This window comes from Asparagus officinalis, chromosome 8 (genome assembly GCF_001876935.1).
Source record: "Asparagus officinalis chromosome 8, Aspof.V1, whole genome shotgun sequence".
Lineage (NCBI taxonomy): Eukaryota > Viridiplantae > Streptophyta > Magnoliopsida > Asparagales > Asparagaceae > Asparagus > Asparagus officinalis.
This window is the reverse complement of record NC_033801.1, coordinates 16059821-16077000: the sequence shown is the minus strand read 5'-3', so window position 1 is coordinate 16077000 and position 17180 is coordinate 16059821. Positions and strand designations below refer to the sequence as shown.

General features: G+C 35.6%; 1 protein-coding gene across 1 annotated transcript; it reads right to left on the bottom strand.

Annotated features, from left to right (window-relative positions):
- Nucleotides 6333-15888, bottom strand: LOC109820922 (formin-like protein 14). Its single transcript, XM_020387116.1, has 4 exons — nt 15875-15888; nt 7533-8051; nt 7408-7453; nt 6333-6573 (listed from the first exon to the last, which is right to left on the bottom strand). The coding sequence occupies exons 1-4, from the start codon at nt 15886-15888 to the stop codon at nt 6520-6522; spliced, it is 633 nt and encodes a 210-aa protein (XP_020242705.1). The 3' UTR covers nt 6333-6519.

The following is a 17180-nucleotide window of genomic DNA, read 5'->3' as shown; positions in this document are numbered from 1 at the left end:
CGAAGCTCTGATACCACTTGTTGTGCTTCGAAGAACCAAAACAAACGCTGAGAGAAAATCAATTACAGGCCAAAATAATGGCAAAAACACAAACAAATAAATTTTACATGATTCGACAAGTTGCCTACGTCCACGTGGCAAGAAAGGGATGAGTTTTCACTAATAGAGAAGAAGTGTACAAATAGAGATTACAAATCCACAAACTAATCTCACACACAAAGCTCTCAATCTCTCAAACAAAACCGTAATCAATAGCTCCAGAAAAGACTCTTTTCTGTTCTCCAAATATCCCCAATACTACTCTCCAAGAAACCTTAAAACGTGTGTTCCTATTTATATCAAACAGAAACTCAAACCAATCAGGAAACTAAAATCATGCCCAAAATCACGATCTGGTCGACCGACAATGTGGTCCAGTTGACCGGCCAGAAGACTAAAAACTCAACAAAATCAATTACAGTGTTTCGGTCGACTGACAATGTGGTTCGGTCGACCGAACAGGGTTCGCGGTCAACCGACCTATCCTCTCGCTTGTCCGAACAAAAGGCCAAAAGAATACCATGTAGTGTGCACGTTTCCGGTCGACCGGCCTAGCCTTGCGGTCGACCGAACAACACCCAAATTGTTTCCTGCTTTATATTTTCTGAACTTTGTCGTCGTATCGCCAATTCTACAAGGTTAATAAAGGGGATTCTTTCTTAAGCAACTTAGTCCACATTATTTGGCTAAAATTCAACCACGTCATCATGCATGGCTTGGTTTAATAGAAGGGGAAGGGAGGAACAAAATCATAAAATGAACAAAAAAAAGTTAGAGAGAAAAGAAAATCTATCTAAATTGAAAGGACATCAGAGATGAGAGAAAATAAATTATAAAAATATACGCTTTCATCTCATTCAAATATGAAGACTTAAAAGATATGCACATCCCTCCACCTCATTGCATCTCTCTTCACTCGGCCTTTCATTCTTAAAACCCGGCCTACCAAACCCAGCCATATGTGTTAGGGCATTGGCTCATATTTTGTATGATACCCATTAATATTATTCATCTCATTCTAAATACAACTCAATCATGAGTCAAAACGTTGGCCACGTGATAGTGTAACGCATTCCACGTGAAAATGTTTGCATGTGAGATGGCATGGCATTCAAAGGTGAGAGCAAGAACGTTAGCTTCTTAACATGTTGCTATCATCATCCACGGGTTTTGCTTAACATGTATCCCTCAAATCTTTCATTTTTTTTTTCAAAATCACCCTTCAAACCTTGGTCCTTATAAACTTGCTTCTCAATCCTCGTTCTCACATTGAGTTTTTCTGCCCCTCTCAGTTAACAATTTTATTCTATAAACAAAGAAAATATCGGAACCTTATTGAAAATAATTGAACAATTTTAAACCATTTAAAAAAACAACATTTTCAGTAGAAGGTGTACAAACACCCAATGTGAGAGAATGATGAGTAGCTTTGAAAATATTAAGATTTTAGAGGTAAATTTGCAAATATGGATTAGAGGGGAGTATATGCAAAAACTCCTTGGTCCATCATCAAATGGCTGTAGTTGGACAATGTTGCCACCTACTCTTAAACCCTCATTTAACTGCATGTCGATCTTCATAGTGATACAAAAGTTATAATGATCATGCTTATCTCTTTTTAGAGGTTGGTTTTATAGTTAATAGCAGCTTTGCTTAGATTAGTTTGGGTTCTTTCAGGGTTCGGTTGGGAGCGTTTCGATCAATAGAATTCGGCGGTCGAGTCTAAGAGTCGATTTTGTTGAAAAGTCAACATCAACTTCTAGAGAATTCTGCTAATTTCATGGTAGAAGATGTTTTAGTGCTTCTAGAGAAATCTATTATTATTATCGTAAAGAATATCCTAATGGATACTCTAGATAAGTTTTAGTTAGGTTCTAGACTATTTGGTTCTAGAGAATTCCATAATCAATCCACCACTATAAATATGGTTGGAGAGAATGCATTTGTATAAAGCCATCAAGCAACTAAGAAGTAAGCTTGAGAGCTTGAGTGTGTAGTGTACACTTGTCTGAGTGTCCACCAAAATAAGAGAGTTGTATGATGGTGAGGTGTTCTTGTAAGAGTGAGTGCTATAATTTTTGATGTTTTATCAATAAAAGTTTCCTTTGTAAAAAGAGTTGTCTTCTCCAAAACTCCATCAGTTTAGTATCAAGGCAGACGATTAGGACCTGTGTTGAGAGTGTGCTAGTCGGTCGGAGACTGTGTTCGAGATTTAAAGGTGATCATTGACATGCACAATCCAGGATTGTGAAGCTCGTGCATCTGGGACCAAGCTTACTTGGCACGTGAAGGAGAACCACATCATGATGTCAGATCAAATCAATGCTCCTGGAAGTATGGAGAAGCTCAACAAGTACAACTATCGAGATTAGCAAATGTGTATTAAGTCCTATCTCAGAGGTCAGGACTTATGGGATATCGTTGATGATGATAGTACCTCACCAACGGAGAGAATGCATAGGCAATGAAGAAATGGAGTATAAAGGCGTGGAAAGCTTTATACGTGATTTAGACCACAAGAGACAAGAGACTGTTTTCACGTATTGAAGACGTTGAGACATCCAAACAAGCATAGGATGAGCTGGCTGCCCTCTTCTAAAGAAAATGTTGCTTGCGTTCAGCTGCTTGAGAGAGTGCTTATGAACACATCACAACATATATACTCAGCCTATTAGTCACTACTTTCAAAAGTTAAAAGCTCGTACCCTGAAATAGAGCAATTAGATACAATTGCTAAAATTGGTGAAGATAGAATGAGAAGAATTATATGCAGTGGTTTAAAATAGGAATACATCGTATTTATCATGGCAATACAAAACTGGCTAGTTCAACCTTCTCTAAATGAAAATTAGAGAATATACAAGCAAACCAAGAGGATCTCTTAAAACCAATTGCAGGAGTTTCAATAAAATAATATTAATCAGGAGGAGGCACTCTTCACTATAAAAGAAGAGATCATGGAAATAAACAGGATAGTACTAAAGTTGAAGGGAGGTTTCATGGGCAACGAGGGAGCTCTCACGTAGGGGGGTCTCAATGTGTTTATGGAAAAGATGATCGGAGTGTAAGGTGAAGTGATGAATGCTTCAACTGTGAAAAGAAGGGCCACTTCACTCGTAACTATTGACATAGGAAAAACACAGTAATAGGAAATATAGTTGTATCAAAAAGCTACAGAGATGTGGTTTATAGTGAAGAAGAGTGGGGTGCACAAGCATCATCTACTATAGTCTTTCTTTCTAACTTGATAACAAAAGAGGAAGATTTTAACAAGAAAGATATCATGATCGAGCTAGATGAGAAGACCCTTGCAATCAAAGATGTTGGTCTTTTTGTTTTGATGATGTTTAACAAAAAATTTACTACTAATGTTGTTTGTCTAGTGTTTGTATTTTATATTTATTCTAGGCAAACAATGCATTGGAGGTTGGATGGAATTGCGTCATAATGATCATATCAATGGAGGTTGGCGGAACATCGATATGAAGTAATGCAATTCAAGTCAAAGATCCAAGTTCAAGTTTCATCTGTAAGTTTACCAAGAAGAGCTTCATTGAAGATCACAAGCATGGGTAAATTAGTTTATGTGTTATATTATGTGTGTTTAATACTTCAAGCTCAATCATATACACACATACACATTTTGGTTTATATATATATATATATACAGTTAGTGATTCGTGATGAAAGTGAGAGTTGAGAACGTGGAGAGAGGAGAGAGATTAAAGAGAGAGATTTGTGGTGGAATTTGTTTAGTGGGGAGATAAGGGGAGGTTAGTTGAGGGATTTTAGGAGAGGGATTAGTGGATTGGGTATGATTTTCTAGGATTTTATTATTATTATTATTATTTTAGAAACAAATCAGATTTTTTTTAACCAAATCCTAAAAACAGATTTTTGTTAAAATGTGGAGTGGGCTTCCTAAACCAACTCTCTTCTCTCACACGTGAAAGAGAAGAAAAAAAATCAAAAGGGGAAAAGTGGGGATGGGCTTATTTTGAGGTTGTGCTAGCACTATTGGACCTTTAATTATTTTTTTCTTTTCTAATTCCAACATCTTTGGGCCTCTTACATGGAACCATTACATATTTGACCCACTTTATTATTTTTTATTTTTTTGATTTGCAACTTTGAAAAAAAATGGATTATTACATGATGTGAATCATGATTGATCTTGGACTTGATGTGTGCTTTATATAGTGGTTCCTGTTGTTTGAATAATTGACAGAGGCAGATGTAGAATTATTTGGGTGCTTTTGTTTTTTGTTTTTTTGTTTTTAGTTTTTAATGAAAGCTTCCACTGGTTTGCATTTCTATAGCTAATTTACTCACTTCTTTGCTATGCTCTAGTTTCTGGTGTCTGCAGATTTGAACTGGTGTCTGCAGATTTATTGTAAAAATCGAATAGACTAGTTGAATTGGTCTTCCTTGTTTCTGCAGATTTGAACTGGTGTCTACAGATTCGAATAGATTTATTGTAAATATTGCAGTCTATTCGATTTTTACAATAAGTCTGCTTCCACTAGTTTGTAAAAATCGAATAGACTGCAATATTAATTGGTCTTCCTTGTTTCGCATTAGCTGTTGAGGGTATGAACTCGTCAATTGAGATATATGATTTGTAGATGGTTATGTTAGTTGCCCTGCAATGTTTCTCTTCATTGAGATTTATGATTTGTAGATGCTTATGTTAGTTGCAATATGATTGAAGCTTCCTTTTTTCCTTTTCATTCTTCTCTTTTTGTAAGTTGTGGACATCTGCAGGGAGGTTTCCTACTTATTGATTTCTTTATAACTGTAAATGATTTTAGCCTGGTTATGTAAGTTGGGGACATCAAGAGTCGTCTGTAGTTGGTTATGAACACTTGAGTTCCAAGTACAACATGTTCATTGGAATTTTGCATTTAGAATGCTAAAAATTAAAGTCAACTTCCATGCCACTTATATACCATATACCAGGTAATGCAAACATATGATGCAAATTACCAACAGAACAAAGGAGTTGCTGAAGCTGATTGATCAATAAGAAATAAAATATTTAGGCCTGTGCAAGCGAAATATTTAGGCCTGTGTCAAGGTCTATGTATTAACTGTTACTAGTTTCTTGCTGCAGAGAAAAAGATTGAGGAGCTACACAAGAAGAAGGCATGTGCAAGCTGTTGCTGTGGGGTTGGAGATTATAATGTTTCTGAGATTAACATATTTGTAATGTGATCAAATATCAACTTGTGTGATCATTTATGTAATATTCTGTGGTTTGTGTATTTTGTGTATAAGACCATAGTTTGATGTGGGGATTTTGTTGAGCAGTGGTCTTATGTGATCATATATGTAATATTCGCTGATATCATACTATTGTAATGGAGGTGCACGTATGTGCCAATGAAGAAGGATGAACTGAACTCCTTTATTATCCTTCCCTTTACAGTGTTTTATATTGGTTGTAGGTTCTATATTGTAAAGAAAGGAAGAAACGCTTAATATACGACCGACTGTTGCGACATTAACAGAGGCTGAGATTGACCCACAGGATACAATATTTCTTTACATGATATATTACAAGTAGTAGTATATCACCATCTCATTGTACAGAAGGATAGATACAAAAACAGACAATCCTTGTTCAACGATGGTATTGAACCGACGCTCTAATTTACAATGACAAAATGTTAATGTGCAGGTTTTTCCAACTTCTCCTATTGATGCTAGGAGCTCATTCCTGTTCCTGAGATTACTTATTGCAAATACCTGAAAGACCTCTGATAACTCACAATCTTGCTTTTTCCTCTGCCGTCCTTCTTTGAGCATCTCAAGGCTGTCTCCTCTTCTTCAAAGGCGTCGAGGATCGTGTGGATGACGTGGCGGTTGGGCAAGGAATCCCAGCGGGCCCAGAAGCTCTTGTAGCAGATGAAGAAGGAGCAGCCCAAGTCCAGCGACTGGTTCTGATTGTCGTGGTTTATAGAGGCAACAAAATTTATAGAGGCAACATAATTTATAGAGGAGATAAAAAAGAACTTTTCTTGTACATGTTTATAGAGGCAACATAATTTATTGAGGTTAGTAGTACTTTCCATGTATGCTTACAAGTTTTATGGCTCCTGATGGGAAGCCTTGACATCAAATTCAAAGACAGCAACAACATCAGGTAGGTGGGTAGAGAGTGTTATGCTGGGAAATGGGGAGTGTCGACCTCCGAAAAAGAACATCCAAATTAAGTCTATTTCTTGCCTTTAAAAATCATCCACCAAATCATAATAGTAACAAAAAAGAATAGCCAAACCTCTATTTCATGCATATAAAAAGCATCCACCAAATCAAAATAGTAACAAAAAGAAATGAATATGCCAATTACATAGTCAATAAAAATAATCAAGATGACAAGAAATGAATATGGCAATTACATCTTCAATCAGACAAAGTGACAATATATATTACATAAATTTTCCTTGATCAACAGCACAGGAGATGCAAGATCCAGAACTATAGATCTATAACATGCACATGCCATCTTGTGAAACTCATCAATCCTTTTCTCTGCAGCAAGAAACAAGTAACAGTTAATACATAGACTTGTTAACAAAAAAAAATCATATGATTCACTCATAACTTCAAAAGTATTCATTGACTAACTAAATCAGGTGCAAAAGTTTTCCTCGTAAAACTGGGCCCAAAAGCATAATAAGGTGTAACGTCAACAGAATCCATACTCAATGGCATAACTCTATATCTCAATTCGACCTTGGCGTTTTGATGTTGTGACGCGGGTTTCGACCTTGGTGTTTTGATGTTGTGACGCGGGGTTCGACCTTGGCGTTTTGATGTTGAAACGCGGGGTTCGACCCTGGCGTTGTGACGCGGGGTTTGACCTTGGCGTTTTGATGTTGAAACGCGGGGTTCGACCCTGGCGTTTTGCTGTTGAAACACGGGGAGGACCTCCGCGTCTTGCCTTGCAGAGATTATCACCAAGTAATCTCTTTTTGTCATAGCGTTGCAAAGATCATTGTCTTATAATCTTCGTCTTGGCTCCTTGAGAATATGAGAGTCGTCAGATTGTAACTCCCGATGTTGATTGTGAAGGCTGTTGAGGTAGAGCTCTCATCGGTTGTCGTGAAGGTTGTCAGATTATAACCTTCAGCGATCTACGTGAAAGTCTTCAAATTGTAGTCTTCTGGAAGTCGTCAGATTGTAACTTCCATCATCGGTGTTTGATGGGGGATAAGCTATCTATTGTGATTTTTATACAGCCTACAGATAACTATTTTGATACAATCACATATACATCAAACAATTATTTACCATTGCGAAGAAATATCCGATCTTACACTAACCATACAAACATGCACAATTTGAATATACATAAAGCCTCACCTGATGAGTAATTGGCTTAAACCCAGAACAATAAGCTCCATTAGGACTGCCCATAACAAAAAACAACTTAACCCATAATAAAAAAAGCACAATCTTAGCAAACACAAACATAAATAATTATTCACCTCCAATAAAAAAAGCACAATCTCTCACGAACACGTTTCAGAGGCCTCGATCTGGTGCTGCTCGGATGCTCGATTTGGGGAGGAGGAAGAGTCCTGGATGAAGCTTTTGGGAGCAGCGAGATCTGGGCTCGCGGAGGAGGAGGGGGGTCCTGCAACGCCTTCGATTTGGGGAGGAGCGAGATCAGCAGCTCGACGACAAGAGTGATGGCGACGAGACCGATGAGGGGAGGAGGAGGGTTGTTCGATGGTTCTCGGGCGAGAGTGATGGCGACGAGAGTGATGGCGACGAGATCAGCAGCTCGACGCGGAGGAGGAAGAACACACGCGGGGTTTTTCGGTGGCTCTCGGGTGACGTCGGTGTCGTGGCAGAGATTTGGGGGAGGGGAGGAGGGTGGAGAGGGCTTGATGGGGGTATGAGTGGACTGGAGGTGGAGTAGGCGACAACGGGAGAGAGATCTGGATCTGGGTTGTAGAGAGAGAGATCTGGATCTTGGAGGGGAGAAGAGGGAGAGGGTGGATCTGGGTTGGGGTCACGAGGAAGAGAGAGGTAGTTTAAATCCAAAAAGCGGTGGATTTTTTTCAAAAAAACCCTGCAGCGCACGCTGAATGAACGCTGGACAGCTCAGCTACAGTTTTCTCTCTATATATATATATATATGGGTATCCTTGTCATAGGAGGAGATTTCCTTCCTTGTCGCCTATGTGGCACAATCCCTACCAACTCACACACTCTCTCCTATTTATGAGGATGGTGGGGATTGTGCCACATAGGCGTCATTTTGTCAAATGCATATTGTGCAAAACTTTATTTTTACATAATATTGAGTTTTTGGTTTTTAGACATAAAAATCACCATATAGATATTTCATTAAGTCTATAAAGTCATTTTACAAAATTTCAAAAGTTTGTTTAAGTTATTTGTCAAAAACATGTATGTTTAGTTTTCATGTTTTTTGATATTTTTGCAAAATAATGATATTTTACAAATGGAAAGTGTAATTTTAAAAATTCTTTTTGTAATATGTTTATAAATATTTTACAAAGTTTTACAATTTTTGGAATTTATTTGATATTTTTTAACAATGTTTGAAGTTGAGTTTTACTGTGCATTTTAGGTCTGTGCATGTTTATAAATCGACTTATGCCATGAGCAAGTCGACTTATGAACTGCTCTGGAATTAGCAAAAAGTTTCTACTACGACTTATAAAATTATAAGTCGACTTATGCTATAGCAAGTCGACTTGTGTTTCCCATAAGTTGACTTATGTGTGCTGTAGAGCCTGTAACGGCTAGTTAATAAGTCGACTTATAAAAGTGACAAGTCGACTTATTACAACATAACGGCTAGTTTTCCAGCCTTGTACTGTTTTGGGTTTTTGGTCTTTTTTGCTTTGATTTTCTTGTGTTTTGGGATCTTTATAAATACCCCTCATACCTCGGACCTAAAACTAACTAAGAAAATTGTTTAAAACAAGTTGTGAAAGAGAGTTTTAGTTTGTTCAAGAGTTTCAAAGTTTGTTTTCAAGTTTGTTTGTGAAGACATTTTCACAAGAGCTAGAGGAGATAACTATTTGTGTTTGAGCTTCAACTCTTCTCTCTCTCTCTCTTGTCATCTTTAGAGAAGTGTTTCTAAATTCTATCTAACTTTACATTTACATATTTGTTTGTTTATCATTTTTATTAAAGCTAAATTTATAATTGAGTTTAGATTTGTTTTATTTATTAAATCTCTTTGTTACACACACCCACTTGAGATTATAGTATTTGCATACATAGTATAATTAGGATTGTGAGAGATTGTAATATAGAGTTAGGCTTAATTGAGTTCTCATCTTGTATAGAGAACATTCATTTATTGTTAGCGAGCTTAATTGTGAGGTTCACTTTGTATTGCACAAATACACCAAGAGGAGTGTAGAGGTGAGAGACGTAGTCGGTCCCAAGAGGAGTAGGGTTGGTGGTAATGCCTAGAGGTAGGTTATAATTTTGAGCACTTGAGGGAGACACGTGAGAGGCCAACACTTGAGGTGGGATTTGTGTAGTTTCATTGTGAGATTGTGAATGTTGATCAGTGAGCGTTGAAAATCGATATTGTGTGGTGTAAACGTTATTCGAGTGAGCGTCGAAAATCCGGTTGTGATAGTGGATTTTTCCCCGGGAGTGGGGAGCGGAGACGTAGGATGGAAGACGAACTCCGTGATTATTTGATTGTATTTGAGTTTGCTTTGGCATTCATTTATATTTATGCTCATTGCTCATATTGCCATTGTCTCATTATTTAGTTTGTCCACTATATTGTTTACATTTGTTTATTTTACCCTTTGTTTATATTGATTATCCTTGCATATCTTATTTGCTAGGATAATTTGTTAATTAGTTTTAATTGGCATAAAATTAGATTAGATTAACATAAATCCTATTCACCCCCTCTAGGGTGTTTTCAATTGATATCAGAGCTTGGTGCTCTTTGATTTAAGGTCTAATCGCCTTGACTTAAAGATCCAAGTTATCTTATTGTGCTAATTTAGTTTTGATTGCATTTGTTTTGCTTGCACATTTTATAATTATGGACTTTCATTGTGCACCTTGTTTAGGCTATGATCCTAGTATTGCCCCTAAGTTCAATGTTTTTTCTTATGACCAATGATGTTCTAGATTTAATATATTTGTTAGATCTAAACATTTCGATTTATGGGAAGTTATTGAAGATGCTTATATTGTGCCTTTGGAGAAATCCAAGTGGAGTAAAAATAATATAATGAACAAGATTTTGTTAGAATATTTACTAAATGCTTTTGATTCATCTATGTCTAACAAGTTTGTTCATTAGAATATTTACTAAATGCTTTTGATTCATCTATGTCTAACAAGTTTGTTCATTTTGATAGTGCTTACATCTTATAGAAATTTATTGAAGCACATCAAGGAAACTTGCAGGTAATCCGACGAGCTTTGGAGGCTTCTTCTTCAAGTTCCAATGGAGCATCATGCACACGTCCACTAGGGGATAACCCTAGTGTGGTAAGCGATTCGGAATTTGATAGTGATATATCTATTAATGAACTCGCTTATGCATATGATAGATTAATGCATGCCTACACTAAATTGCAAAATAATTTTATTAATTTTAAAAGCAATCATGTAGAATTAAAATCCGATCATGAGAAGCTAGCGTCCAAATTTGATGTCATTACAAAAGAAAATGCTATGATTAAAGAAAATAATGACATGTTAAATTTAGAAAATTAAAAGCTAACATATTCTATAGCTAGCTTATCTCAGGCTAAGATTAATGCCATGTTAGAGATAGAAACAATTAGAAATGAATCTAATTCATTTAAGAATGATCACGCTCTTTCTACTTCTAATGTCAATGCATATGTGCCTAACAATAAGTTGCAATCATATTAAAAATAGAATATCATCCTTAGATTCAACTCTAAAATCTTGCATTGTTAATAATAATAAGCTTATGGACTTGTGTGCAAAGTCCCGTGTAAATACTTCCAAGTCCTCTACACACAATGCACACATATATAACAAAATTTATAAGTGTTCTATTTGCGACCGTAAAGGTCATTTAGCTAAATTTTGTTATGATGCACAAATATCTACAAAGACCAATATTAATGCTCCTTGTGCATCCCATTTAGTTTCTTCATCATGTACACATACACATTCACATGATCATACTCACAAATCTCATCATAAGCATGCTAATGTGTTTAAATGTGATTTTTTTTGATCATTTTGGTCATTTGACCAAATTTTATTTTGATTTAAAGAGAGTTTCTCATTTGCAAAATAATTTAAAAGAAAAACCTATTTTTGTAAATGATTCTCGTGCACGCCCACTTGGTCATCCCAAATCATTTATCCCTTTTCATTACACCTATTGCAATCGAAAAGATCATTTACACAATTTTTGTTATGACCGTGATCATGCACCACATGCGCCTAAATGGCTTCATAACCCTAGGGCATTGAGCTTAAATTGTAAGGGTCATGTCCCTAGACTTTTAGGTACCAAGAGTATTTGGGTACCAAAACAAGTTTGATTTTTTTTAAACCAAGATTCTTCTTATTTTTTATTTTTTATTTCTTGGTTTTGAAAAACATATTTTTTTTGAAAATAATTTTATAGAATTTCTTTTGTTTTCATGATTTTTTGGTTTTCATTGTCATGAGAGGTTTGTGTTTGATCAACCCCCGGGTTTATTGCGTGTTTATTTCCTAAATTATGTTTACCGGGTACTAAAAGTCTTTATATGGGTTGGAACAAGCTTAAAAGCTTGATTTGGTTACCTCTCTTGTTTTTTGTCGAATATGACAAAATTTGATATTGGTTTGGTTTCATATGACTTAAATTTTGATTTATGATTTCATTTGAGTGATTTGTTTTCATTTGAAAACTTTTTTCATGATTCTCAAGTTTTCTTTCCTTTGATTTCATAAATCTATTTTTACATTATTTTTATGTTTGAGTAATGAGACACTATTTTTATATTGATATATTTATATGTATTCTCATTGTTTTTTTATATGTGAGTTGTGTTTCACATGTTTTCATCTATGCTTGCTCACATATATTTGCCTTGATCATCATTGCATATATTCCATAAGACATTTTGATAGGGGAAGCAATTCCCTAAAATTGTTTTATACGCACTCATGCTTATTTGTAGGAGGAGCTTTCGCTTTCCTAATTCTTTTTTTTTTTCCCTTTTTGATGTTGTCAAATGGGGAGAAATATTATGAGTATGTATTTCTTGTTTATATGCATGATAATTATAATTTCTATATTCATTTCATTTCATGCATATATCTTTTTGTAAATTGTTTTTCATCATAAAAAAGGGGGAGATTGTTGGCCTTTTTGTTTTGATGATGTTTAACAAATAATTTACTACTAATATTGTTTGTCTAGTATTTGTGTTTTTGTATTTATTCTAGGCAAATAATGCGTTGGAGGTTGGATGGAATTGCTCCATAACGATCATATCAATGGAGGTTGGCGGAATATCAGTATGGAGCTTTGTTTAGTTTCATGCTAGACATGAGGCATATCATACAGTATCACTTTAGTGTTTAAAGGAAAAAATCTTCAAGGAATTTAATGGAATAAAAGAAGTTCAGGGGAGTTACATGCAAAACACCTTAAAAGTCTAAGGAGTCATGTTGAATTAAATAGTTAAAAGAGGTTTATCTACAAAAATTTCAAAGTAATTTATGAAATTAACCCTTTATTTTTCACTCGGCTTGATATTTGATCCTTAGTGCTTGTTTGGCACTACACTAAAATTAGCCCAGGCTAAACCTAGTGCAGTTTTAGTGTTTTTTTTAAAGTTTGGCAAGGAAACTTCCCCGTGATCCTCCAGACCATGGGTATCAAACCCCGGGCGTGGCTAAGGGGCATCCCCTAGTGCACGGCCTTGAGTATTCCAGGAATGAATTTCTTGTGGGTGTTCTCTGGAAGAGTTGAACATTAAAACTTGGAGTAATACTCATAAACAACTTACCAACCCAGCTAGACTTTTTAGGTAGTTCTAGTGTTGGAAAAAGTTCAACCAAAATAGGCCAACTTCATATCTTTTTTAATCTCTTAAAAAGGCCAGAATTGATCTACGTTTTACCCTAGACCAATACTGATCTGATTAAAAAAATAAACCAATTCCGCCCTGGTTATTATCAATTTGCCAAACAAAGCCTTAACATGAATAGATCAGGGCCGGATGGGTTCAAGAGTCTTTTCGAATTGGGTTAAATGTTTAAAGGCTAAGAGTTTTTTTCCCTTTATTTTTTTTTTCTTGGGGGGTAAACCCTACATACAGTGTATAGAGCACAAAGTAAATGGATACAACTTAGACGTAGGCCATCTGTTGTCATCATCTTTGGTAAGATTTCAGCCTGACCATGGGATTTAAGTGATTGAGACAGCGAAATGAAGGTCTTCTCCTTAAGTAAATCCATTTATATTAGAAAAATACAAAATAAATTTGTTAATATTATTCAAGAAGGTAAAAGGAACTCTTTAATTGTAGGAGCATTCATACTGAAACGAGTTAAAATGTTCTACTTAATTATAACTAGTAAATGTTCATCTTATTCCCTCTGGAGCCCCTAGCTAATTCATTGGGCTGGGTTGATATCAAATTAAATTCAAGCCCAACCGTACTTGAATATCTTCAGCCCTAGCCTACAAAGAATAATCATCTACGTCTTTCTTGTATTATTGTATAATAATAATAATAATAATAATAATAATAATAATAATAATACATGTTTATTTTTCGGCTAAATTATCATATTGACATTTATTATACTGCTCTTCTACCAATGTATTGTTTTTCTAGCTCTGACAATATTTTGATTTTTTTTTCTAAGCCAAATGTGCAAATTAGAAAGAAAGCCGCAAATGATCTTTTCTCCAACAATTTTTGTCCTCTCACACTTTCTCTTCATTGTCTTTGGAGGTAATCACGCCCTCTTTTTTATTCTTCCATAAATTTATTTTCTTATAGTGAATTCGACATTCTTACATGAGCTTAGACACAACTATTATCCTTATACCAATGTGCCAAATAATATTCTTACATTTTCCTCCTAAATAATATCACATTAATAACATCACTTGGGATTTTGCAGCTATTTTTCACGGGGACATAATTTTAGGGTCTAATTGCATATTTACTTAGAAAAAATATATTAAAACAACATCTGAGCTAAAACAAATACAAAACTGATAAGATGAATATAAAAATACTGATCAGATAAATTAGCCTTTATTTTTTTTGATAAGATACCTTTAGAGCACTTCTGGGTGGAGAGATGAGTCTTCTCAACTAAGGAAATGATGTTATTATTTAAATTAGCTCTCGTTCGAGATTAGCATGATCTTTGATATGACCTTTACAACATCAAGACTTGTTTAGTCTGAGGAGTTAGGAAAACATAATTAAATCTTGACAAGTTAGGAAAACTTGATCGTTAAACCGTGTTAGCTTAGCTAAACTTCCCCAAAAGTGTGATTAACAGGTGTTAGACGCTAACTCATACTGACTTTTGTGAAATGTTCCAAAACCCCAACGTTGGCTCTTAATCATGGCATAGAGCAAAACCATTTTTCCCAAAAAGTGTGATTAACAGGTGTTAGCTTTTAGTTTTTGCTAACTTCACTTTTAAAAAACATGAATTTTAAATATCTCCAGATGTTGCCAACACCACTTTCAACAAAAATCATAAAATATTAGTTTCTACCTCGTAATTATTCTAGCCATGGACAATCAACAAATTTTCATCAATCAGCAAATTTTGTATATGAGCTGACAACTTATCTAACTAAATGAACGGTTAAAAAATAGAAATAGTGGGATGCAAGTATTTTAGAACTAACTACGAAATACATCTCATTGTCAAATTGTCTTTTTAACAGCTATATTTAACAAAATGCACGGCAATCTCATATCCATTTTGTTATTAAACAATATACGAAAATATCTAAAATATTCTTGGCACCGATGAAGACAGCTCACTTTAGAATCTTGGCAGGATTTAAGGGCCCGTTTGGATGGGGAATTTTGCCCGAAAATTGAGAGGAAAGCTGCCAAAATGGCAGCTTTTAAGAGGCGATTTTGGGGGAAAACTGCCAATAAGCTGCCATTTTGGCAGCTTTCCTCCTAATTTTCAGGGCAAAATACCCCATCTAAACAGACCCTAACTCGTAATTATCAAAACTCATTAAATATTTTGCGCTAAGAAAAATAAAACCTATAGTAAGTGGCCCTACATCATTATCCACAAACAAAACCGAAAAGAGAATTAAAAATACCCCTCGCTTTAAGAGGCGATTTTGGGGGAAAACTGCCAATAAGCTGCCATTTTGGCAGCTTTCCTCCTAATTTTCAGGGCAAAATACCCCATCTAAACAGACCCTAACTCGTAATTATCAAAACTCATTAAATATTTTGCGCTAAGAAAAATAAAACCTATAGTAAGTGGCCCTACATCATTATCCACAAACAAAACCGAAAAGAGAATTAAAAATACCCCTCGCTCCCACTTTTCCTACCTCATCAAATCCAAGAGGGCTTTGAAACTTCAGCTAACCAACCCCTAATCCTGACAAAACCCAGGGTTGGTGGCGTTAAAACCGCAAGGATAACACTAAGCCCACTTATCCCCTATCCCCACTTTATCTAATCCTGCTCCCCCTAGCAAACCGAAAAACCTAAGGCTTATCTCCTCACTAATCCCCGCGACCCATCTGACGCTAACCTACACCAGATGATCACCACACCGTTTACATTGCCCTTTTCAGGAACAAGCAGCTGTGAGCCCCCACCTGTATCCCTCCATCCCTGTCTTAATCCACGTGCCTTCCCTCTTCATCATCTTCCTTGCTTAAACCCTAAGCACAACTTTGCACCCGGTCAAACTTCTAAGGGGGATTTTTACACGTTGGTCCCTTAAATCTCTCAATTTGTAAATCTGTCCATCACATTAGAATTGCAGTGTAGATCCAAAATCATTGGTTTACTACAAATTGGTCTGGTATGTTTGAATTTGATAGAGGAAGAAGAGGAGGGGGACGAGAGGGAATGTAAGGATTTCCTTTTCACTTCTTAATTGTATTCCAGATATTCCCGACTATATAATAGTCTTACAACACCTGGAAAAACAACAAACAATGCTAAGAGTAAGGAAAACACAACTACCCACTAAGTATCAGCACTTTACGGGCTTATTAAACGGAACAAACAAACTAACTAAACTAGACAAAGTCCACCCACTTATCCACGTTTTCACTTTCCACGGTGCATGGCTTTGTGAATGGTGGTGGCACGTATCATGGTCCTAGTGTAAAAACGTCGCGTGGATTATGAGGGATATTCTAATAAGTTTGAGACTTGGATCTCTACTTATATTATTCTTTTAAGTTTACATTCATCTTTAACCTTGTTTAAATCCAACCAAAATCCTCCTCTTCTCCTAAAATGGTTGACTTCATACCTAAAATTCATTTCAACAAGGGAAAAGAGATAAATTTGTTATTTTGGAATAAATGAGTCAATTGAGGGTGTAGCCTAACTTGTGAGGTTAACGGTTAACCTAACCGGAATTAAAAAAAATAGAAAAGATATCAAAGAAATTAATTTGAACTTATATGAATTGGAGGCCAAATTTCAATGGTTTGTGATTAACTTAAACTATGAAAGATTCAAGGAACTAAAAAGATAATCTAGATGTTAGGTTAATAAATAATCCAACTTGAATTATGAAACTAAACAAACTAAATAGAAAGTCTAACAGAGAGACTAAGTTAAAGCAACTACCACGATGGGGTGAATATTTCAACGACACGAGGACATCTTGAAAAATAGAAAAGGTCTATGGGATTAAACTCTTAAACTTTATGGGCCCCACAGAGTCATGGTCCCAAAAAGGGTCCCAATTCAAGTCAATTTACAGACAAAACCCGGTCCAGTTAAGAGACATAGATCTCCTCCGCTTTCTTCTGTCCTGAGCAAGCAAAGATTCAGCAACAAGAAAAAAGGGCAAAAAAAGTTCCCCAAAATTATGCTGTAAATAAATAAATAAATAAATAAATAAACACTCAAAATCAATGGCTTTGGATCAGAAAAATCTCC

Coding starts and splice junctions, on each gene's coding strand:
- LOC109820922 (XM_020387116.1), bottom strand. Junction 7,454..7,532: donor TTGTGCTTTTTTTATTGGAG/GTGAATAATTAT, acceptor TGTTATGGGCAG/TCCTAATGGAGCTTATTGTT. Junction 6,574..7,407: donor TTAAGCCAATTACTCATCAG/GTGAGGCTTTAT, acceptor TTCTTGCTGCAG/AGAAAAGGATTGATGAGTTT.